Source organism: Eupeodes corollae, chromosome 3 (assembly GCF_945859685.1).
Source record: "Eupeodes corollae chromosome 3, idEupCoro1.1, whole genome shotgun sequence".
In the NCBI taxonomy this organism is placed as follows: Eukaryota; Metazoa; Arthropoda; class Insecta; order Diptera; family Syrphidae; genus Eupeodes; species Eupeodes corollae.
The window spans coordinates 108,628,330-108,652,362 of NC_079149.1; the positions used below are offsets into that span (position 1 = coordinate 108,628,330).

Sequence of the window (24,033 nt, forward strand, 5' to 3'; positions counted from 1 at the left end):
GCTGGCGTAGTAATTGGTCCGTACTTTGTTGAAAACGATGCTAGTAAGGCGGTCACCATCAACAGCTAGCCCTACATAACGATACCAGAGGTCTTGGGTTCGATCCCTGCCTGTGCCACCGAGAGTTTTGTCACGGGTACTGCCTCTTGAATTGACAAATTCTCCAAGAGTAACTCTTGTCATGAAAAAGTGCTTTCTCAAATTAGCCGTTCGGATTCGGCATATAAACTGTAGGTCCCCACCATTCCTGACAACATTACTCGCACACAGGAATGGTTGAGAGTTGTAAGTCACTAGGCCCTATTTCTCAACGGACTGTTGCGCCACCCAATTTATTTTTTTATGGACCTACATGACATGTGGTTATTGAAAAACAGGTAATATTTGCGTTTTCGAGCCCGAGCAGGGCATGGATGGAGGAGGTGAAGAACTGTATCCTCCTCTTCCCCATCCACTCAGCAGGTGTACCATTAATAATGAAAACAATATCGGCCGAAGACAACAACTATTTTTAGACGAGTGGTTTTCTACCCAACACATTTTTTTGGGAATAAGTCTTTTAAACAAATGTTACTTGATTTATGCTCTGTTTGGTTTGCCATTTCTCTTGGTTTGTGAGTTAACGAAATCCAACTCGTGCAAGAATTGCAGCCAAACAACCATCAATAGTGTGCGCCTTTGGTGAATAGGTCAAAAACGAGAAGACCACCTATCCCCTGACCATAAGAAAATTTGGTCAGGGGTGAAGCTCATTTTTGATTGAATTAATAAAAATCCCCAAACCATTATTGAGACGTTTGTTCTCAAAAAGTATATGTTTTGTGTGATCTAGGGCAAAGGGAATCATTGGTCCATACATCTTTGAAACTGAAGCCAGCCTCCTAGTAATAGTTGATGAGCAATGCTATAGAGCGATGGCTAATGAATTTTCGAGCCTAATGGAAGGATGTTGATGTGGCCGAACTATGTATCCCAAATTGGCCTTCTCTGCTGGAATTTATTCGACCACTTCACTTATCCAAAAAGTGAAAAGTAACATCTCACCCTAAACGTTTTTGCTGCCATAAGAACTGATGAAAATGTATTTCATGCTCTTGACTTGCGCCTTTAAAAAATACATTTTTGGACAAAAATTTAACTTTTGCTTAATTTTTATTTCTCATATTTTTATTTCTTTTTTGAAAAAGAAAAGAATGTAGTCAAGTCCTTAAGAATTTAGCTTGCGATACCTAACGAACCTATTGTGAATGATTTTCGTTATTTTTTAAGTTTCCAACTTAATGATATTTAAACGAAAACAATTTAAAAACGACGCTGTCAAATTCAAACAAAAAAAATAAACATTGAAAAATCTTAATAATAAAACAGGTAGTATTTTTTATAAAAACATTTATTAAAACAACATTTTAAATTAAAAAAAATAAGGATGTTTTCATCAGAAAATGCGGCGTCTGAACGTCAAGGAGATCATCACCATAAAAACCAAAACACGAAAGAAAATACTACAGCACCTGTTGACAATCTCGAAGAAGTAAATTATTATTATATGTGTTCTTTTATGTTTGCTTATTTTATAAATAATATATGAATTATTGTAATTGTTAAGGACTCATCTTCGGATACAATAACTAAAGCGGAACACATATCATTACTTTCTAAGTCTACAATTAAGTCTTTTTCAAGATTCCTTCCCCGTAATGTCGTCGGTACGATTGGCCGGAAAACTTCATTACTCACACGACGCACTCTACGCTCTGGACGAGGTTCTTTGAGGACATTAAATCAAAACTGGGATACGTTAAATTCTTTGTCGTCTTTTGTTGAAGGCGACACCAGTAGCAGCATGATTGGAAACTCACATTCACAAGAAGATGTTATCACAAAACGAAAACAACAATTGCGTCTGCAAAAGAACTACACCCTCAGATTGAGTAAATTTAAGGATAAGTTCAAAACAAAACGCCACTCGAAAAAAGATCGATTTGGTTCTCTTCACGTTGCTTCTCCAGATCGATTTCGTAAGGACCTCAATCAATCGAAAATCGAAAGCAATAATAAACAAGCAAAACTTTTAGAGAAATTATTGGAGAAACATAATAAACATTTAGAGAGTTTGTAGTCGAGTGGACAGTTTTTTTATTTATTTTAGAAAAATGATTTAATAATTGTTTTTGTTTATATTTCCATAATGTTTCCAAAGAGCAAGTTTAACATCTATTTGGTCTATAGAATTTCTACTGTCCGGAATGAATTAGGGCCTCACCTGACAAACTTCTCCATCAAGCTCGGTTCCTAGCTATAGATGTCTCGAGTTGCGCACTCCAAGTCGGGTGAGGTGAGGTAGCTTTCCACCTGTGCTCACCACTTGGTCCGCGGTCTTTCTCTACTGCGCTATCCTGTGGGCGTGGATTGAAAGTCTTTCCAGGCTCGAGCATAAGTTTCCATGCGCTTTACCTAAGTGACAGCTATGCCAAAACTAGACAAGGCTCTACAGTTCGCTCCTTTAAATGCTGCCATATGGGTTGCGTGCGAAGCTGTCTCCAGCTTCGCACGCAAAGTTGATTGAGGTCTTCACCCACCTGAGTCGCGGTCTGCGTGCGCCACCTGAGTCGCGGTCTTCGTATACTGCCCCGTCCATCGGGATTGGATTCGAAGACCTTCCGGGCTGGAGCGTTGATGTCCATCCGCTCTACATGACCTAGCCTAGCCATCTAGGCCGTTCGACTTTAATTCTGCTAACTAGGTCAGTGTCGCTGTACAGCCCGTACAGTTCGTCGTTATATTTTCTCCTCCATTCTCCATCTATGCGTACGGGACCAAAAATCACCCGAAGAATTTTTCTGTCGAAGCATCCTAAGACGCTCTCATCTTTCTTTGACAGGGTCCAAGCCTCAGTGCCATAAATGAGAACTGGGATGATGAGAGTCTTATAGATGGTGATTTTATAGATGCTCAAGAGAGGACTTTACTTCTCAATTGCCTTCTAAATCCAAAGAAGCAGCGATTTGCAAGAGTTATTTGACGCTTGATTTCAGCGCTGGTGTCGTTGTCTGTGTTTATAGCGGTGTCTAGGTAACCTCGAAGTTATAGCTGTCCATTGTGATGTTTTGTCCAAGACGTCGCTGTTCAATGTCCTTTATTGATGACAGCATTTACTTGGTATTGCCCTCATTGACCATCCGTCGCAATGCTCAAAAACGCTCCACTGACATCACGCTTTGATCTTCCAATTATGTCAATATCATCTGCGTATCCGAAGTTGGATTGACCTTTGGATCATTGTGCCTCTAGTGTTGACGGTTGAGTTTTGCACAATTCTTTCCATAACGACATTGAAGAACTCGCATGACAGTGCATCGCCTTGTCTCAAACCTTTTTTGACATCAAATGCATCGGTGAGATCTTTTCCGACCTTGATAGTGCATTCTCCATCGTCATTCTGCACAAACGGATAAGTTTGACAGGGATGCCAAAACTAGACATTGCTCGGTAGAGCTCTTCACTATAGATGCTGTCATACGCGGCTTTGAAATCGATAAAGAGATGGTGGGTATCGATTTGGGTTTTTTCCAAGATCAGCCGTAGTGTGAATATTTGGTCGATAGTGGACTTTCTTGGTCTGAAGCCACACTGATAAGGACCTATCAGGTTGTTGACGAACGGCTTCAGACGTTCACATAATACGGCAGAAAGGATCTTATATGCAATGTTAAGGAGACTGATGCCTCTGTAGTTGATGCAATTTAGAGGGTCTCCTTTTTTATGTATCGGGCAAACTATACTGAGATTCCACTCATCGGACATGCTTTCTTCCGACCATATTTTGCAGATGAGTTGATGCATGCTCCCTACCAAGCCATCGCCTGCTGCCTTACATAGTTCGGCAGCTTTGTTCTGTTGTTGGGTACTTCTTTTTTCTTAAAGCATGCGCCGTAATGTGAATATTTGATCGACTGTGAACTTTCCCGGCCTAAAGCCACTAATAAGGACCCTATCAGGTTGTTGACGATGGGCTTATGTTAGGGAGACTGATTCTTCTTTAATTGATACAGTTTAGAGGGTCTCCCCTTTTTAATATCGATTTTGACAACTAAAAAATTATTCCATTACTAATGGTTCACGTTTCAAGAACCTTTACACTTTTGTTTTCTTCTGAACCACGTAAAAGATAAGTTCTATGCCAATTTTCCACAATTTATTAGTAAAATTAAAACAAAAAGAAATATCCTGAAATTCATTTGAACAAACAGTCATAAGAAAGCTGGACATCTAAATTCCAATGACTCATAAAAGACCGAAAATAGGATTTGGATTTAGTGGAATTTTCATTAATTAAATTATTAAAATGATTCAGTGAATTGATCATGCGTTGCAATTTAACGAAAACAGCCATTTTTAGTCTTGGTCGTGTATATTTAACTAAAAAGAACATACAAGTACTTGTTTTAATTTAGTCGTCAGCACTGTTTTTTTTTTTTCTTCAGGACGGATAAATTTGACAGACAAATATCCATACGTTTTGGATAAACCAGCAAAAACAAATAAACGTCAAAAAATTAACATAGTTCATTCTAATTACATCAAAACAAAAATAAAATGCTTCCTAGAAATAAATTATTTAAAAGAACAAATTTAAGTGCCATACGAAACATACTGCAATACACAAATGCTGCTACAACTGAAACCCGATCCCCAGCCCATATCCCAGTGTTATTTGAAGAAACAATAAACTTCCTAAATGCAGGCCCATCCAAGGTATTTATTGATATGACTTTCGGTGCTGGTGGTCATAGTCGGGGGATCCTACAAAAAGCGCCAGATGCCACCATCTACGCCCTAGATCGAGATCCAATTGCTCATGATCACTCAAAGCAGTTGGCTGCCGAATATCCTGATGGACAAATCATCCCACTGCTTGGCAAGTTCTCCGATCTACCTCAGCTTCTGAAAGAACGCAATATCAAACAGGGCACCTTCGATGGAATCGTATTCGATTTGGGTGTATCTTCGATGCAATTCGACGAGTCGGAACGTGGTTTTTCTTATTCGAAGAACGCCTTCCTGGACATGCGGATGGGTCATGAACAAATCACTGCCGCTGAGCTTTTAGCTAAAATCGACGAACCCGATTTGGCTAAGATTCTTCGAGTGTATGGTGGAGAAAAAGCTGCCAAACGAATTGCCCGAACCATCGTTGAGTCACGATCTGCGTTCGGTAAGACCGAAACAACCCAACAACTAGCCGAATTGGTGGCATCAAGTGTTTCACAAACATATCGCCTGAATAAGCTACAAAGACGCTCCCACATAGCAACACAAACATTTCAAGCCATTCGAATATTCCTGAATAATGAATTGAACGAAATCAACTATGGCATGATTCTTGCACAGAGGTATTTGAAGAAGGGCGGTCGACTTGTTATCATAACTTTCCATTCTCTGGAAGACACCATTGTGAAGCGACACATAAATGGTAATATAATTGAGGGCATGGCCAATCCAGTTCCTTTGAAGTACAGCGGACATGATTTAATACACGATCAGGATGTAATGGAATCGTTGGCGGAGAAAACCTGGAGACAATTGCATAAACGTGTGATTGTGTCCTCGGAGAAGGAAATTGCCGAGAATGCCAGAAGTCGTTCGGCTAAGTTGCGAGCTGTTGAAAAAGTAAATTAGAGAAAGACTAATTTAAACAGTTCGAAGAGGGCAACAACCTCAAGTACATAAATCGTATCAAGTGTTGTAATTTGAGAAATCAAACAAAAAGAAAAGTTTGTAAATAATGAGTATTTAAAATAGAGTAGAAAATATTGCCAAAATGTTGTTTTATTTAAAAAATAGTTTTCAGACCAAAGCTTTCATTCAGGAAAAAATTGATACAATGGGCAGGTTGATACGACATAAGCGACTTGAAAGTTAGGCAAGTTTCTAGTATCTGATTGGCTAGCTGCCAAAAAATTACCTTCCAATTAAAACAACTTTAATGGAAAGTTGACTGGATAGTTAGTCAAGAAAAATCTCCCTAAGTTTTAAGTCAAGTCTACTTTTATCAAAATGACAGTTGATGTTTTTTATTCAACCGAAAGCTGAACTTTATTACTCTATTTATTTATTTTCTGTTGCATACCCGCTTTTATAAATGTCGTTAAAGACCTGAGATAATCGATAGTTAATGCGCTGGTTCAGACGACATAAGGGATTCACCAGCTGCCAAAAAATGTTCTTCCAATTAAAACAACTTTATTAAAAAATTGACTGGAAAGTTAGTACAAAAAATTCTACCTAATTATGAAGTCAAGTCTACTTATGTCATTATGTCTGTTAATCATGTTTTTTTCATTTAACTAAAAGCTGTACTTTATCTAGAAGCTTGCCTTACTTTCAAGTCCCTTGTGTCCCTGAACTTGCCCAATGTGCTCTATCAATTTTATTTCCTTAACCAAAGGAATCAAACAGTAGCCTTTGTGAAACCAATTATCTTTCCCAATTAAAAAAAAGGGGATACAAATCAGCCGAGTAATTACAGGGGAATCGCCTTATGAAATGTGTGGCCAAGATTATAACGAGTAGCTGTACAAATATACAAACAGAATTTCGGGCGGGCTTTAGGAAGAGGACTCTTTATTGACTTGTTCAACATAAGGTTGCTGATTTATGCAGACGATATGGATATTCTGGCGAATGATGTGACGGTTTTGCAACAGATGATAACGCAATTGGAATGTCACTGCATTAAATGGAGCCTAGAAGTAAATCTATCTAAATCCGAGATAATGGTGTTCAGAAATGTTGGAAGGTTGTCTAGTCAGGAAACTTGGACATTGAATGGAGAAAGAATTCGAATTGTCTCCAACTATACTTACTTAGGATTTTTACTTTCACCAAAGATGTCGTTTACAAAGCACACTGCAGCCAAGAACACAATAAACTTGACGATTTCTAGCAAAAAGAAATATCAACTTAAAAAGTAAGTGGTTTATAGAGCTATTCAAATTTACGCTCAGATCTGGGGCTTTGGAATGTTCGAAGAAGTGGATAAACTTCAACGCTATTTTTTTAAACGAATTTTAAAATTGCCTACATTTACTCCAAACTACTCTTCGGCAATGGAAAATGGGGCTGAGAACGGACATTACTATTAACTATAGCCTTGATATTCACCTCAGATATATTTCAAAAACAATATTCGAATACAATGCAACAAGACTACCGCATCAGCTAACTAAAATACTTTTGAGGGAAAAATTGTTCTGGATAAAGGAATTGAACAATCTAGGATATTGTTTTGGACTGTGTTGGGATGAGATCTATTTCTCAAATTGATTGGATCCAAAAAGGCAATGATCTATTGGGGCTTTTGAAATCAGGAGGTCAACAAGAAAACCTAAGAAGGGCATCTGAGAGCAGTACGCGCATCTACAAACATCTGGATCTTTCGAACTGAACAAGATCACATGGATTTTTAAGGCTAGATGTGATTTAATCAAGCTTAATGGAAACAGATTTGGTCAGAAAGAATCATCATTATGTACTTTTGGCCTGCAGTTTATAATGGATATACGTTATTTTTGTTCTGCTTACAAATTCACTTAAAAAATCTTTGGCTTTTTAAGCCAATCATAGCAGGGATACTTTTAAGACTTCTTGCATTCTTGACAAGTTTACTTAGTTATTTACTTTGGGTGACGCTACAGTCCTGTGCGGATCTGAGCTTATATATATGCGTCAAACATATATATAACAAATATGCGTCTCCAGCCAGCTCGGTCCCTAGCTAGCTGTCTCCAGGTTCACACGCCAAGTTGATTGAAGTCTTCACCCACCTGAGTCACGGTCTTCCTCTTTTGCGCCGTCCCTCGGGATTGGATTCGAAGACCTTCCGGGCTGGAGCGTTGATGTCTACTCGCTCTAGCCATCTAAGCCGTTGGATTTTAATTCTGTTAACTATGTCAGTGTCGCTGTACAGCCCGTACAGGACCAAAAATCACCCGATCATATGCGACTTTAAAATCGATCAAGAGATGGTTATCGATTTGAAGCTATTGGGTTTTTTCAAAGATCTGCGTAGTGTTTGATCGATAGTAGACTTTACTGGTCTGGAGCCACACTGATAAGCACCTATCAGGTTGTTGCCGAATAGCTCAGACGTTCACATAATACGGCAGAAAGGATCTTATATGCAATGTTAAGGGGACTGATAACTCTGTAGTTTGCGAAATTTAGAGGGTCTCCTTTCTTATGTATCGGGCAAACTATGCTGAGATTCCACTCATAGGACATGCTTTCTTTCGACCATATTTTGCAGATGAGTTGGTGCACTCTCCCTACCAAGTCATCGCCTGCTACTCTGAATAGTTCGGCAGCGATGCCGTCAGCTCCAGCAGCCTTGTTTAACTTTAGTTTCGATAGCTACCTTCACTTCGTCGAGGTCAGTTAGGCGAATTATTGACCTGGGTCGCCTAGGTTGAGTTGTTCTATCTCCCTTAAAGCGGAATTAGGTTCGTCATCGGCGTTATATAATTTGGAGAAGTGGTCTTTCCATGTTTTCAACATAGACTGCGGTTCTACTACGATGTTCCCCTGATCGTCCTTACAGGCTTCGGTTCGTGGCTGGTACCCTTAACAAGCTTGTCTTCAGAAAAACGGTAGTTTATACCTTCCTAGGTAGTAATGTAAAAGTGGAAAACGATTTTGTTAAAATGCAGGCTTCCCATCAAATTACAATGACTTTAGAGTTCTGGTACTATTTTATTGACACCCTCCTCTACACAATGAACAAAAGAAATAAAAACCAAACACATTTTTTGATTACAAATATTATATTTTATTTTCCTATTACTAAAACATTACTCTTCTTCTTCATAAAAAAAAAAAACAGAGAGAATAAAAATAAACGTAAATCGAGAAAAAAACGTATTTGTAAACATAATACATGTTATGGTGTTTTGTTTTATGAGAAACTTAACATTAAATTATTTAAAAAAATAAAATAAAAACACAACCTAAGGCACAGAGTTAGTTGCTATCGCGATTGGCCACGTCGTCGGCCCCTTCAGCACAATATCCTCCAGAATTTGTTTGATTTTAATAAATCGTCTCTTAAATTCCAAACCACATCCTTTGGACAAACGGAAGTCCAACAAAATCTTTCCATCCATCTCGATGATGTGCGCTTTGAACACCAGGCGCAATTTTCGCCTATCGGTCGTCGATATTGTCACTACACTATCATCATTGATTTTCCGGGTATAACCAAGTTTGTCGAGTGTCGTGAACAGCCTTCGAATTGTATCGTCCCATTGTGTGGTCACGAAGAACCTTGTCATACGTCGCACTAGTCTTTGGAATACATTTTGGCTCGCCGATTGTGTCTGATTCATTTGTGTGCATAAAATTAGATCATCCAGCAAGGCCGGTTGTGAGAAACAGAATCCATTGCGGGCTTCGAAGGCGGAATTGTTGTTTGTACTTCGGTTTATTCCACCACAACCCGCCGCTATGTCAGCCTCTACATCGTTTCTCATGGTCGGCATTGGCTGAGAGCAATAAACTCGCGATATCGAATCGTCGAAAGGATGTGAGAAGTCTGAACTGGAACACTGTCGCTTGGACTTTGGTGAGCGCAGATCGCCGTCAGTTACATCGTGCGATTTCAAATCTGTCAAATAGTAATTTTAAATTGAAATTTTATTAAAAACACACATAATTTGAAAATGGTGAATTATTTAAAAACTGTATAAAGATGATGCATGTATTTATGTTAAAAAATCAATAAAAAATAATATAATATAGTAAAAATTAATAAAGATTAAACGAAAAACCACAATCATTTAGTTTTTGGTGATAAAGCTCTATGGAATCTCTAAGTAAACTAACCATACAGCTAAAATCACCAAAGACCAAATAAAAGCGAAATCAAAGATAAATCATATGCAGCAAACAAACAAAAAACACATCACAAAATAATATGCGACAATGGCAAACAAAAAACAAACATAAAAACACTGAAAAACAATAAACAATTAAAAAGAAATGAACAAATGAAAATTAAACATTCGCGAGGCCTTTATTTGGATTTATTTAAAAAAAAATGATAAAGACAAAAATTATGAAATAATGATTGGTGGATTAGCAGATATTAATTTTGATGGAAATGCGAAACCTTCAATGCTTTGGTAATCTAGCTTTATGAAGTAAACAATCTATCATACAGCTAAAGCGCCAAAGCAATGAAAATCGGCGTGAAGTCAATTATTGGTTATTGTGCTTGGTTTGGTTATTTTTTTCTTTCGTTCCTAGAAGATTCTCGAGTGATACAAAAAAAAAAAAAGAAGAATCCCAACTTGGTTACTTTGTGCGGCGTTATAATGAATAAGAAGATATCATGCGATGCCGAATCTGTCTTGCTATACATCTCAAGCGACACAGCAAAACCAAACTTTGTTAATTGATTAGTAAAATAAATTGTATGTATATTTTTTAAACATTTTGTTGTTGTTTTTGTTTACATTCGGCGTCGAAATGTAACAAATAAATTATTTACACACACTCTCTCTCTCTCTCTTTCTACACTCAATGTGCGTTTGAAGGGGGATAACTTTCATTTAGGCACAAAGTTACTCTCAGAATTTGTATTAAACCCACTGAGAGTCACTAAGTACCTGAACAAATGTTACCAAAGTTAAGACTACATATTATTATTTCTATATAATTTATAACAATTTTGTTGTAAGATAAAATAATAAAACTACTTACCACAATCAATAAATTGCATATTACACCATTTGTGATCCAAAATTTTGTCTAGATTTATTCTGTGGGCGGGTTGGACGGCTAATACCTTGCGTAGCAGTGATATAGCTAGTGTGTCTAATTTACTCCACGGTGTTTTTGTTGTCCATTGGTCGTTTTCTTTCCAATTGACGAATTCCTGACAATTGGCCGAAGGTTGGTCCCAAGGAAGTTCTGCAAAATAAATTAAAATTTTTTATTAAAAGTTTTTTTTTTTATTTTTTTTTGTAAAAAGCGAGAAGTAAAAAAGTATTAATATAAATTAATATAATAAAGCTTAGATATATTTTTTGTATTGTTTTGATATGCGGGTTAAATAATATAAGGGCGTCATTATTAAATGTGGTCGCTGTTCGACTGAGAAGGATTAAAGTGAATAATATTCACAAGTCATCGATAATTATAATGACTTAACTAGTCCTGCTCCGATTCGTACAGTATTGTTGATTTAAGAAAACAAAACTGAGCGAATCGGAGATGTACTAAAAAGGGTCAACCCAACAAACCAAAATAAAAGATTTTTTGTATATTCTTAAATGTGTTTACGTTCTTTGAAGTTTACACGCAGCTTTAGTGGAAAGAGTTTTAAGGGAACAAGAGTGACCAAACTGTGTACCATATCCAAGATAAACTAAAAATATTGCTACTTTAGACCCAGTCTTGCACATTTATCATAGATCTTTGGAATAAGGCATTCAACCAACGACAAAAAAACATGTTTTGCTTAAGGACTTAGATCTTAAAGATTTTGAAGAAGCCGGTCGATCAAAGATTTTGAAGAAGCCGGTCGATCACCAGAAATTAGCTCCGGCTAATTTGTACCTCGGAGTCTAGGTTAATAAACAAAATTGTCGCATTTAGGGCTTGGAAAATCTAAGATTGATTGTTGAGATAGACCGTGGACACATTTTCAAAACTAAGAATTAAATTTCCGGTGGTTACTTGAGTTATTCAAATTTGAACAGAAGGTACGCTGCACTTGATATTGCGAATGGGCATTTTCACAAAGAATGTCTGTTTTTCCTCGCATAAACCTTTTTTTTTTGTCGTTTAAAAGTGCCCAAAAAATCTGTATGCTCGAATGGTTTCAGGTTATAAAATGGTAAGTACAGAAACTAACATGATTTTTTTCCCCAGTTAATAAAATTAATATAAAGGGTGATTTTTTAAAAAAGTATACAATTCAGAAAAATGCATGAAATCTATATTTGAATCGATAGTACATTCCATATAATTTAATAGTTCAATTTTGGCATAATCTTTTCCAACAGTTCGGTCGGTATCTCACGAATAATTGCTTCAATGTTGTTTTCCAATGCGTCAATTGAAGCGGGCTTGTCTATAAAGATATGCAATGCTTCTGGCTGATATTCACTCAAAAATCGACATTTCTGCTTATTTACGTTTTACCCATTGAGACAAAAATGAGCTTTGTCGCTGAACACAATTTTTCGGTAAAAAGCAAGCGATGAATTTTCTTCAGTGCACGCGTTTTGATAATAAAATTCAATAATTTGCAAGCGTTGTTCGTTTGTAAGACGATTCATGGTTAAATTATAGACCCAACTGAAGATGTTTGACAGTGAAACAAAACACGAAACGTGCGTCAGCTGTTTGAGCAAGTATTGCCAAAAAGATAAGCTAAAAAAATCAGCCTTTATATCAAATTCCATTGTGTTAAATCTTCGGGTGAGTATACAAAGTGTTGATACAAAGTTACTCTAACTGAAATTTAGTGAAATTCCGAACAAATATGTAAAGGGACGCTTTCCAATTTTGAATTCTTTTAATATAGAAAAGTTAGAATCATGTAGAGTTGTGAATAGAAGATGTTTTAATTTTGTACATTTAAAGGAAATTTTGTATATTCGAGCACTTTCATGTGCGACAGACAAAAAGTGCTTACTTTTAAAACCAAATACGAACAAAATTCAAAAGTTTAATTTCTTTTTTATTTCGAAAACATAGGTTACGCTAAAATGAGGAAATGGGGCCAATATATGGCTGATTATTAGCATTAAGCTTATTATACCCGATTGAAAGATTTTCAATGTTGGCACATTTTTCGCAAAATATTCTAACTTATTTATATCATCCATGTACAAAAAAAAACTATTTAATCAGTCAAAATTGACGGAAACTAAAGTGGAAGTCAATTGACGATAAATGTTATATCAAAAAAATGGACGATTTCTTGCAATCGTTTGTAGTCGTCTAAACATGCATTTGTTTCTATTTTCAAATAATTGGACCAATGTCTACTAATTGGATATTGTATGGTGTTCTTTCCAAATACCATCATTCAATTCAATTTTTAATTGGCAGAAAGTGTTGATGCTGAAAAAACAACAATAGTTTACAGGATTTGCAAAGAATTTGAAATCTACGAAGATGGAATAAATCAAGAAGTCATCATCGTCTGAAATAAAATAAAAGAAGTCAAGGATTGAAAAGGGCGCATGAACAAACTTTAAAAGATAGTCGTTATATATTGCCTGCTTCATTATTTGTTTTTACATGTATCTATTGTCGTTTTAACTTCTAAAATAAATGTTCATATACTCTATCATCTTTCAAGAAAAATTGTCTTTCAATGAGTCTACCAATGTTTTGGTTTCGAATTTCTTCCCCAAACGTATGATAGGACAGTTTTCACTTGATAGAAATTGGCAATTGTCACTTAGTTGGGTGCTATTGAAAGCATTTGACACTTCGGCCAATACTGGAAGATCTTTCAATCTTGTATTCTTAGCTTTAGTGTTATTTTTTGTTCTCTGTGGGCTGGGATCCCCAATCAGCAAATACCAAAAACAAATCAGGGCTACCATATTTGGGTCATATGCTAAAGATGAGAAAGTTCTCAAGAGTCAGAGCTGACGAGCTTGAACTCGAATATGAGATTGATCGAGCAGATTCGGACTCGGAATCGTTTTCATATGCAAAAAAAAACGAATTCACTCTCTAGTTCTGACTCAATAATATACGATCTCAAAGCTCATTGTATGCACTTGCACTAGCTAAAACAGTAGTTCTACGTTGTTGTCCGGCACTTCGAATACAAGCTGAGGTCGTTAGAGTTCGATCATCATTTGAATCATTAATTTGCATTTATCGATTGCTTGAATCCATAGTCATCTTCATTTAAATTCTTTGCAAGTTATGTACGACAAAACAAGAACTGATTAAGGATGGAATTGCATCTTGCTTTACTCGAATCTTATGTTGCAAAATTGGAAAACGTTTCTTTTGCTTCTAAATTTTCTATCCGCGTTGCACGTAGCCTGTGCGTACTCCTCCATAACCTTTGCGCTTATTCTATTTCTTCAGAAGTGTGTGGGAATATGATCCAATCAGTTTTACGGCTCTAGATATCGTTGATTTATTGACACGAATGTTTTCATAAACACCGCTTTGAAATCCAGGATCTCATACATAACGTTGAAAAATCCTCATTTTTTCTTGATGAGTCAAAGCACCACAGCGTGTTTCCAGGGTTGGGTCCAAAAACTCATCTGACAATAATTGAACACCTGTTTCACTAAATCTATACAATTTTCGAAAAACTTCACCAATTGGGCATCTAATTTTTTTTTCTTATTGTTTATCAACTGAGTAAGACAAAACCCATCCTCAACAATTTGTGAGATCGATCACATGCAATCGCGCGTTTCCTCATCTTTTTGCTTATCAAAATAGAACTTTCTCACATAGAGATTTCGTCGAGAGATCGATCTCAACACTTTGAGTTCGAAATCACAGTTTTTTATTTTGCATACCACTCTAAGAAAGTCCTCAGAAAAGTGAGTAAAGAGCTTGAACTCATCTTTTTGCATATGAGCCAATATCGTCTTGCCTACCGGCGACAAGTTATTAGGCTACATATTATCTTATCTTGTCACACACACACACAAACCGCAAGTTCATCACTTCTCTTTTGTTTTATTAATAAAAAACAACTTCTTAAAATTTTATCAATCAGGAAAATTCTTATGTAGGTTTGTACATTGTGCACATGTATGTATATGTATAAAAAATTTGTTAAGCAATAAAATTTGCAATTAATTAAATCAGTGTTCATTTCGTGCATAAGACTTTTTTCAAGATTAATATTTCTTTTTTTAAATAAAAAACTAAATTATGTAATAAAAAAAACTTAATTTTTCAAAAAATTGCAGAGCAAATTAAAAACAGGAATAGAAAATAAATAATTTTTAATAAAAAATGTGCAGCAAGCAATTTAAGCTGGAGCTTTGGTATAAAAGCTTTAGATGCTTGCAAATATAAAATCTACAGCTAGAATACCAAAGACTCAGCAAAAATATTCAATGACAAATATTTTATTTATGTAAATATAAAAACATAAATACAAATATGTATTAAACAAAAATCAAACATAGCATGTAGCATATATAATATTGCAACACACACGCAACGCAAACAAAATTAGGTTAATAAAAAATGCAAAAACAAAACAGTAGTAGTCAAAATTTAGTGCCAGAATTAAAAAAAAATAAAACAGTTGTGATTGATTGATTGTTAATTGAGTTTTTCACAAAAGTAAATAAAAATGCATTCAAAAATATGTCCAAATCAAAATTAAATGTAATTTATTTGTTTATTACTCACCACCAGCCAACATTGTGACAAGGATAACACCACACGACCAAATATCTGCCGGCTGTGCATGATACGGTTTGACCAGCACCTCAGGAGCAACATACGGCAGAGTTCCACAGCGTTTGTCCAATAGTCGTTCTTTACCTTTCATTCTACATTTGTTTTCCAATTAAAATCAAAAACCGCACCGCCAAGTGACATAAATTGAAAGGAAAGGAGAGACAAGCAATTTGTTTTAACTTTATATTAGTATAATTCAAGGAGCTAAATTGAGATTAATTGTGTGGTGTACCTAATACCTAAACATGGTCGCCATTCCAAAGTCTGAGATCTTGATGTTGTCATGTTCGTCCAGGAGTAAATTCTCTGGTTTCAGGTCACGATGGGCAACGCCTCTCGAATGCAAATACTGCACCCCAGATAGTAGTTGTGTGAAATACCTTTGCGCTTCATGCTGTGGCATACCGATATCAGGCTCTATAGAAAGAAACAACAAAACAGACATAAGGCATTTTTCTAATTAATTAGTTGTGTACAAGTTTGAAGTGTGTAGGGGCTTATTTATTATATCTCTACGCATTCTACAATAAATATTAATGGACAACTATTCAGGCTAATTTTCCAACCAAGTAGAAAGCAAATTGAAAATCAATATTTTACACTCTTGTTGCCGCCTGAACAAAATCACAAATTCATCATTAACCTTCATTTCTATTTATTAAAAAAACGAGAAAAAAAGAACGAAAAAGACAAACACCATCATTCAGTGTGTAATTCAAGCAACAGTGCAACTCATTAAACTTGTACTCCCTTCCTCCTCTCGTACCATCATTGTTCCAAGTTTTTGCCAAGATGAAACTCACAAGAATCTCAAATACTGTCATCATATCCGCGTCCAACTAAAGCTAAACCTAAAGCTAAAGCACAGTGAATGCACAATTAAGTGGTTGTACGTGCTTCACTGAATCACATCATTATTACGATGATCATTTGTAGCCGTCTTCGTCGTCATCATCATCATCATCATCGTCGTTTTCGTTTGAATCGCTACATAAAGGACGCTCGAATGCAGCTTTTCTCCTTTCACTAGAGAGAAGATAGATGTTAGAGATGAACCACACCCTAAATCAACAAGTTTTATTTACAATTTTGTGAATACAGTCTACTACCAAAAACAATATAATATGAGGCGGGTTAAGCTAACGATTTGGGTTTAAGTTTAAGTGTTAAAATGTTTTTTTTTTTGTCTTCTTAATGAATAAAGAATAGACGTCAACAAGTTGAAGAACATTTTTGATATCTGATTTCATTGTTTTTACTATTCATTTGAACTTAAATTGATTTCATTAACAATAAGACCATGAGCGAGGTGACTTTTGTAGACAAAATTTAATTGTTTAATATTTTATAACGATTCTCTTTTTGTTTCCTAACGAAAGGGAAATTTAGGTTTTAAGGTTTTTTGGAATCAAATTTGTATGTATGTCAAGTTTAAAAGTATTTTTCCCTTTTTTCGAAATCTTAAAGTACCCAAGTTATGTAATATTTTTTTTTTTTGGATTGGAAAGTAGAATGTTTGTAAGGTGTTTTTTTTTTGTATTGTGTAAAATTAGAAAATCAACTTTAATGTTCTGTATTAAGGCCACAATTATTTGTATTGTTATTAAAAACTGCAAGACTCAAAAAAAAAAATTCAGAACGAGCATATGATTATTTGGTACTGTCTTCATTTTTATGTGCAACATTAGAAACTAATAAGAAAACTTTTTGTTCTTTTTTAGACTCGTGAGAAAACAAGAACTATTTGTTGAAATAAAAATAACAACAACACTTTTACCGTTGTGATAGCAAATGGATCTAAAGGTGGGTTTCCATTTGAGAGTACTCTCGAGACCGATCTCGCAAGTGGACATTGTCTGGAGAGTACCTCGCGGAGAGTTGATTACTCTCGACAATCGATCTTTTTGAAAGTCACTCGCAAGTGGACACATGTAATTACCACTATCCGAGATAAGCTCGCGGAATAATAACACAGTTTGTATTTTGCGTGTAGCTGTCGAGTGTAAACATGGCAAGGCAGTGGACATTGGAGTGAACCAATCAACTTATTGAAAAATATGAGTCAGTTGAATTATTGTGGAGAAATTTTACAGACTGGAATCCGAAAAAGGTACTGAAGGCTGCTTTATGAATCATCTGCACAGATCATACAATTAACTTTTAGTTTTTTCTTTGAAAATGATTTGCGTTTCATATGCTTACCGAATGCTAAAAATCTTAAGTATTACCAGTATACGCTCGCGTACTGGTACGGCTTCCCTTAATTGAGTATCTTTTTTGAAAATTAAGGATCATCAATTTTAAGCTCTCTTAAAAGAGCAGACCCCTCACCAAATTGGTTACGACGATCTAGCCACGGTTTGACCCAACATTTTTTTTATTTTTTAAGAACAGTGCCAATAATTAAAGCAGCCGCAACCCTTCGCTTGTAAGAATACATGGCCAACTGATAATATGCTTGCAGAAGATATCTATCAAGTGGACACGATTATGAGACTATCCCCAGCAAGAAAACTCTCAATATTCTAGCAGAGAGCCCGCGATAGTAAAATTCTAAATTCTAAAATTTGGCTCTCAAATGGATAGTTTCCAGAGAGTTGCTCTCGAGAGTTAACCGAGAGAAGTACCATCAAATGGACACGCACTCTAATGGACCTAGGCTCTAGAGGATTTTCATTTAAACAATGTGGAGTTTATGTCTGAGTTTGTTAGATCGCTTGGATATTACATCTTTGTGATAGGGCATGGCGTGTGAAAAGGTTATAAATTATATGCTTTTCATCCCAAAAACTTCAGACAAATTCATGCAGTTTTATGTCTACATATTGAACAGAGTCCAATTGGGACACACCTATGATGAAGAAGCAAATTTACATCTGTTTAATTTAAAAATTAACACAGGTATGTAAAAGAGATATATTTTGTATATAAATGTTTATTACAAAAAAGCACCATCTCTGTGCCCAATAATCGACAATTTAGATCTGTTCGTAAATTGATGAACAGATTTGATTGGCTGACCTACAAAGGATTGCCACGGGGAAGTACTGATGTTAGGATTGTGTATCCGAAGTTATTAGGTAAGGATAATAAATTTCGTTATTGGTCAATGCTATTTATTGATCTACTATGAATTGGTTTGAAGCTTAATGGCTTTTGTTCTTATATTTATTTGCCACAATCTTGAGTACGTCAAAAAATAAACAGGAATTATTTAAACGAATTTTATTAAAAATACTAAAATTGTGTAGGTACACTTTATTGCAAGGAATGAGGAGTTGAATACCATCTAAATGTGATCATTCTTATTGTCACTGGCCCATGCAGAGATTTGACAAACACTTGAGTTTCTATATTTCTGATGCTAGAATCAAAAAGAAAAATGGTGAGAGTTGTAAGTCATTAGACCAAATTACACCCAATTCTAAAATCAATTTTAAACTCGGTCTAGCAATTCTCGTTTTATTTTTGTTTTGGAAATATTTAAACCTCTCGTATTTATTAACATCTAATAGCGTTTGTATAGAACTCTGTTTTAAATAAGCGTTGAGATGAAGAAAAGGATAAATGACATTTGCAACATTTCGAGATATGTATATATTTATAAGGGCTAAGTTATCACGAAATGTATTCGTAATGTAAAATTATACAAGATTTTCCACTACGAACGTACATATTTGGTAAATTTTTCTTCGAGATTTTTAAAAGTTTCCGATTGTGATAATTGTGATAAGGCTGAATATTTAAAAAATATTCTTTAAATGCACATATTCTTATCTATGAATCTGAAAAAATCCACTAATGCCCGAACCGACAATCTGTCTTCTGTCTATGGAAATATTGAACAGTCACGATAAGATGCTATATTTTCTCGACATGTGTTTTATTATGCAGACTTAAGAGTCATGGTTATTACGACCGCTTACAAAGGGTGGTTTTTAGCTGTTATCTTTTTGCCAACACTGGTTTAAACAGCCGACGCACGTTTCGTGTTTTGTTTCACTGTCAAACATCTTCAGTTTGGTCTATAATTTAACCATGAATCGTCTTACAAACGAACAACGCTTGCAAATTATTGAATTTTATTATTTAAAGTTAACAAAGTTCAGTTTAATCGACTGAAGAGGCTATTCGTGGTATTATGACTTAATCTCGCACCAAATTTACATTGTTGGACATCAAACCACCAACGCGCTTACGTAGAATGCGAACTGAAGAAAATATCGCAGTTGTATCGGCCAGTGTTCGTCGACGTTCGCAGCAATTGAGCCTCCGTTACTCAACAACGTCGAAAATTTTGCAGAAGGATTTAGTTGTGATGCCTTTACAAATACAGCTTGTGCAAGAATTGAAGCTGAACGATCTACTGCAACGTAAAATTTTGATGAATGGGCTGATATTCAACTTTTTTTGTCCAAAATGCAAGAGCTTGACATGTGGTTGCAACAAGACGGTGCCACATGCCACACAGCACGCGCAAAAATAGACTTGTTAAGAGGCAAGTTCGGTGAACATTTTACGTTACGGACCGGTCAATTGGCCGCCTAGATCGTGCGATTTTACGCCTTGCTATTTATAGTGCAGCTATGTTAAAGCTTATGTCCCTACAGACAAGTCCGCTTCAATTAACGCATTGGAAGACAGAATTGAAGCATTTATTCGTGAGATACCAACTGAAATGTTGAAAAGAGTATGCCAAAATTGGACTAAGCGGATAGACATTCGCATGAAATAATCTTCAAACATTAAATAATATGGACCGTACTATCGAATCAAATAAAGTTTTCATGCATTTTTTTGAATTGTATGTGTTTTTTTAAACATTCCTATAGCTTTTAAAAAATCACCCTTATAATGTTTTGGCAAAAAGTAAATAGCTTACTGTGTTTAAGTTATTGTGTAGCATTCTTTTCCCTTTGATTAACACCTAATCTGCACAAAATATTTTATCTTATTATAATGCTTTATTGAGCTTAGCAGATTTGTGCGCGACCATTATATTTTACAATATGCAATTCCTATTGATGACTTTAAAAATATCGATAGACCAAAGTCTATTATCTTAGACCACAAAACGAAGTTCTAATTCAAACTGACATCTAAATTAGATTTTTAACGGCTTAGAACTTACAAACGAAACGAGTTAGAATTCTATTTTTTTTTTTCTAAAAATAAGAAGTTTTTGAAGAAATCGGCCTTTGATGTACATATTAGTTAATAGATATATTGAGGATGAATTGATTTCAGAACTATGAAGAGTAGTCTCTTTTTCTTTACAAAGAAAAGAATACAAAATGTCAAAATCTTTCAGGCCAAAGGTCGTCAGGTATTGTCCTAACTTTACAGCTTTTGGACCCCCTTGTTCAAAGATTTTCAAATCTTAAACCAGGAATACATTATATAAAACTTTCGTATCATTAATTCAAAGATTTGAATCTTGTAGTAATTTCAAGGAGTGATTTATTTTACTATGTGACCTTTTTAGAACGTTACACTTTTTGTTTCTTCTTCAACATGTCTATTTTATTTCTTTCCCAATTATTATTGATCAGAAAAAAAAAGACAATTCAAATTACGAAGGCTAAAGTTCTCCATATTATCAAAAATTCCAAATAAAACACAACTGCATTGCAGACGCGTACGTACGTACGCATGAATCAATCACATCAAATCACATCACACATCAACAACAATCTGCCTCTTTTTTCTAAAACCAACTTTTTGCGGTGGTCATAAATGTATAAAAACAAAAAAGTACTTTATATACATACATATATTTTAAATAAATCGGTTTATAAAAATATATATCTAAATATATACACACGCAAACGCACACATAAAGAGAGATTTACTTTTTGACTTAAAATATTTTCATTTTACGGTAGGTACTTGTTTTATCAAAATGGGATAAAAAGTTAATCCTTGAGATTAATCAGTCATGAAAGCTCAAGGTTCTTCTGGTATGGATTTATTTCTTTTCTAGGTGATAAAATATTTTCTATTATTGAAATTCTCTATGTAGCCTCTGTGTAAGTACATATTTCATCAGAATCAGAATTGCATTGATTTTGTACGTTATCATCACTCAATCCGTGTTTTTAGGGGAAGAATAAAAAAAAAAGAGTTCTTTGTACACGTTTTTTTTTTCTTTTTCTATTTTTTGGATTTCATTCTCATTGAAATGTTGGTTCTTCCTCACATTCCACTTCCACATCCACCCCATTCTACATTCATTCATTCACCCGTGCTCTAAGTACCCTAAGTACGATTAATACATTGACGACAAGGAAACAATAAAATCGAGATGAAATGTACATAAATCACAATATTAATTGCAAAAACCTAGACGAAAAACAATCGGACAATGAGAGAAATAAAAAAAATTTCAAAAAAAGAAAATAAAAAAACATATAATACAACAAAATAAAAGCACTCGCTACTCGCACATACTCGTACATCCATCCATATCCAGCTTTACAATTCACGGGGTTTAAATTCAAAAGGCGGAGCGAGTGAAATAATATATCAAACACGATAGGTGGTCGGTTGGTTGGGTCGCCGCCGCCGATGTTCGTCGTTCGTGGTATACGAGAGTAGAGTAGTTGAAAGCCTAGAGTTGAGTTTTTTGGCAGCAAAGCACAGCACAGCAAAGACGACAACGACAATGATGGTGTGGGAGTTAAAATCGATATTAAAATAAACAAGAGACTCCTCGCTCGGTGAAAATTCAAAATGAAACGATACGAGAAACTCGGTGATGATGGCAATTGAATTAATATATATATTTTTAACATAAAAACCCATTTGCTTCTATTTAAACAGTTAAATATATAAAAATAAAAGATACAAAATAAAGAAGAGAAGACTTCAAAAATACACTTAGAAGTAAATATGTATATTTCTTTAATTAAATCAAACAGTGGCTACTTTGAGGTAGGTGGATGTAGGTATAGCTAGCGCTAGGTACTTTGTTGTACTTACCAATTCGATCAAAGAGTTCACCACCAGCAGCATACTCCAAAAATATATATTCGATATCACCTTGCGAACGTTTGCCAAAATAACGCAAAATGTGAGGATCCTGGAGAATTTTTTGTATGCAAACTTCTTTTCGCACGGATAGCACAGCATCCGGATGCTTTTTTAAATCTACCATTTTCATAGCAACAGCTTCGCCGGTTTGCCGATTTATCAACAATTTTACTCTAAAAGAAAAAAAACAAAAAAGGAAGAGAGAGAGAAAGAAGAGAGAAAAAATAAAATGATATGCGCAAAAAGGGGAATTTACGATAATATACAAAAATACAACAAAAAAAAAAAAAAAAAACTGAATAAATGGAGAAAAAATTAAGTAGTGTGTTAAACAACAAGGAGGTGGTTCAGGTTGGTATTTGAAATGTGAAGGATAATAGTGAGTTGACATTGTTTCTTATAGGCACAATCTATTTCTGCAAAACACTGCAAAAACACACGCATAGTGTTAGGTATAACGAGTAACTTTAAAATGCATCAATTCGAGAGCGCAGCACGCTTCGATAATAATCTGTTGTTAATATTAACTTCATTATCTCTAATGACAACTACATAATGTACCTCTACTATATGGAATTTAGGGATGATAGTAACTGTTCCTAAGCATGATAGAATCTGTTACTGTACTTGTTTCTCTCTCAAGTTAGTAGAAAAATAAAAAAAAGCATAGACATACATAGAGATAAAGATATTTCTATAGGTAAAAACATTCTGTCTTAGTTTTGCCTCAGTTATTTTTTCTTTAGTTTTAAAACTATGACCTAGAGTTAGGTCAGTGTTTTATCAATTTATGGTTTTAAAATAAAAATAACATAAACTTTAGTAAGATTCTAGGAAATTTGTAAATATTGATTTTAAAATTCTGAAGCTAACAAAACTTCCTGGAAAATAAATTATTCATTCACAGAACAAAAAAAGGCGGTCTTGCTGTTTTTTTTTTTCATTCAAAAGAAAACTTTTGAATTGGATTTTTTCTAGGAAAAATGACACATTTCATTTGAGTAAAGGTTTATTTTTGTAAGAAAAATTTCATAAGAATCGTTATATTTTCTGAAGATTTTGATGAAGTTTTACCAGGATCAGCTCAATATAACCTAGTTTGATATTGAATATTTTCTAAATAATTAACCCATCTCAAATTTCTTTTAGCTTAAAACATAAGTGGCTGTCTAAGATGGAAACGGACACACTTGGGCCAGTTTAATGGCCCATTGTGATACCACATGAATCTTGAGGCTTCCTCCTAAGCTCAATGGAACCAGTTTGAGTGTTTTACGAAACGTTAGAGGCTGATTAAGTGATTATGCTGATATGATTTACATTGTAAAAGAAGAATTCTCCTAGGTAATTCTTGCGTTTTCGAGTACAGAAGAACTTTTTCCTCCTCTACCTCGTCCATACAGCTTTTGCAAATGTCTCTATGGCCCGGCACCCAGTAAAGTTGAATATTAAACTGTTGTGCCATCTCCATTAAAGATGATAGACAATTGTGGACTGTTACAGAGTTTGTAGAGACAGAGTATAGTGACT

At 35.0% G+C, this 24,033-nt stretch overlaps 3 protein-coding genes across 7 annotated transcripts in view; 2 read left to right on the forward strand and 1 right to left on the reverse strand.

The window, feature by feature from the left end:
• The first annotated feature begins 1,327 nt into the window (after positions 1-1,327).
• On the forward strand, positions 1,328-2,123 carry LOC129951936 (uncharacterized). Its single transcript, XM_056064304.1, has 2 exons — positions 1,328-1,531; positions 1,607-2,123. The coding sequence occupies exons 1-2, from the start codon at positions 1,427-1,429 to the stop codon at positions 2,117-2,119; spliced, it is 618 nt and encodes a 205-aa protein (XP_055920279.1). The 5' UTR covers positions 1,328-1,426; the 3' UTR covers positions 2,120-2,123.
• Positions 2,124-4,545: 2,422 nt separating this feature from the next.
• LOC129949874 (probable methyltransferase-like protein 15 homolog) lies at positions 4,546-5,816 on the forward strand. Its single transcript, XM_056061576.1, has one exon. The coding sequence runs from the start codon at positions 4,597-4,599 to the stop codon at positions 5,677-5,679; it is 1,083 nt and encodes a 360-aa protein (XP_055917551.1). The 5' UTR covers positions 4,546-4,596; the 3' UTR covers positions 5,680-5,816.
• Positions 5,817-8,803: 2,987 nt separating this feature from the next.
• Positions 8,804-24,033, reverse strand: part of LOC129950354 (serine/threonine-protein kinase grp) — a 33,120-nt gene continuing 17,890 nt past the window's right edge. For 4 of the 5 annotated variants that reach the window (XM_056062264.1, XM_056062265.1, XM_056062268.1 and 1 more), the window contains 5 exons: positions 22,453-22,676; positions 15,711-15,888; positions 15,421-15,563; positions 10,759-10,968; positions 8,804-9,661 (listed from right to left, as the gene is read on the reverse strand). In XM_056062264.1, coding sequence (XP_055918239.1) covers positions 9,006-9,661; positions 10,759-10,968; positions 15,421-15,563; positions 15,711-15,888; positions 22,453-22,676 — 1,411 coding nt within the window. In that variant the 3' untranslated portion in view covers positions 8,804-9,005. The remainder of the gene's footprint in view (positions 9,662-10,758; positions 10,969-15,420; positions 15,564-15,710; positions 15,889-22,452; positions 22,677-24,033) is intronic. The other variant, XM_056062269.1, reaches the window with a different exon arrangement.

What these genes read in the sequence shown, in the direction of transcription:
- LOC129951936 (XM_056064304.1), top strand. Translation starts at nt 1,427, where the DNA reads ATGTTTTCATCAGAAAATGCGGCGTCTGAACGTCAAGGAGATCATCAC. An exon ending in CTGTTGACAATCTCGAAGAA is followed by an intron (nt 1,532 to 1,606) that starts GTAAATTATTAT and finishes GTAATTGTTAAG; the next exon opens with GACTCATCTTCGGATACAAT.
- LOC129949874 (XM_056061576.1), top strand. Translation starts at nt 4,597, where the DNA reads ATGCTTCCTAGAAATAAATTATTTAAAAGAACAAATTTAAGTGCCATA.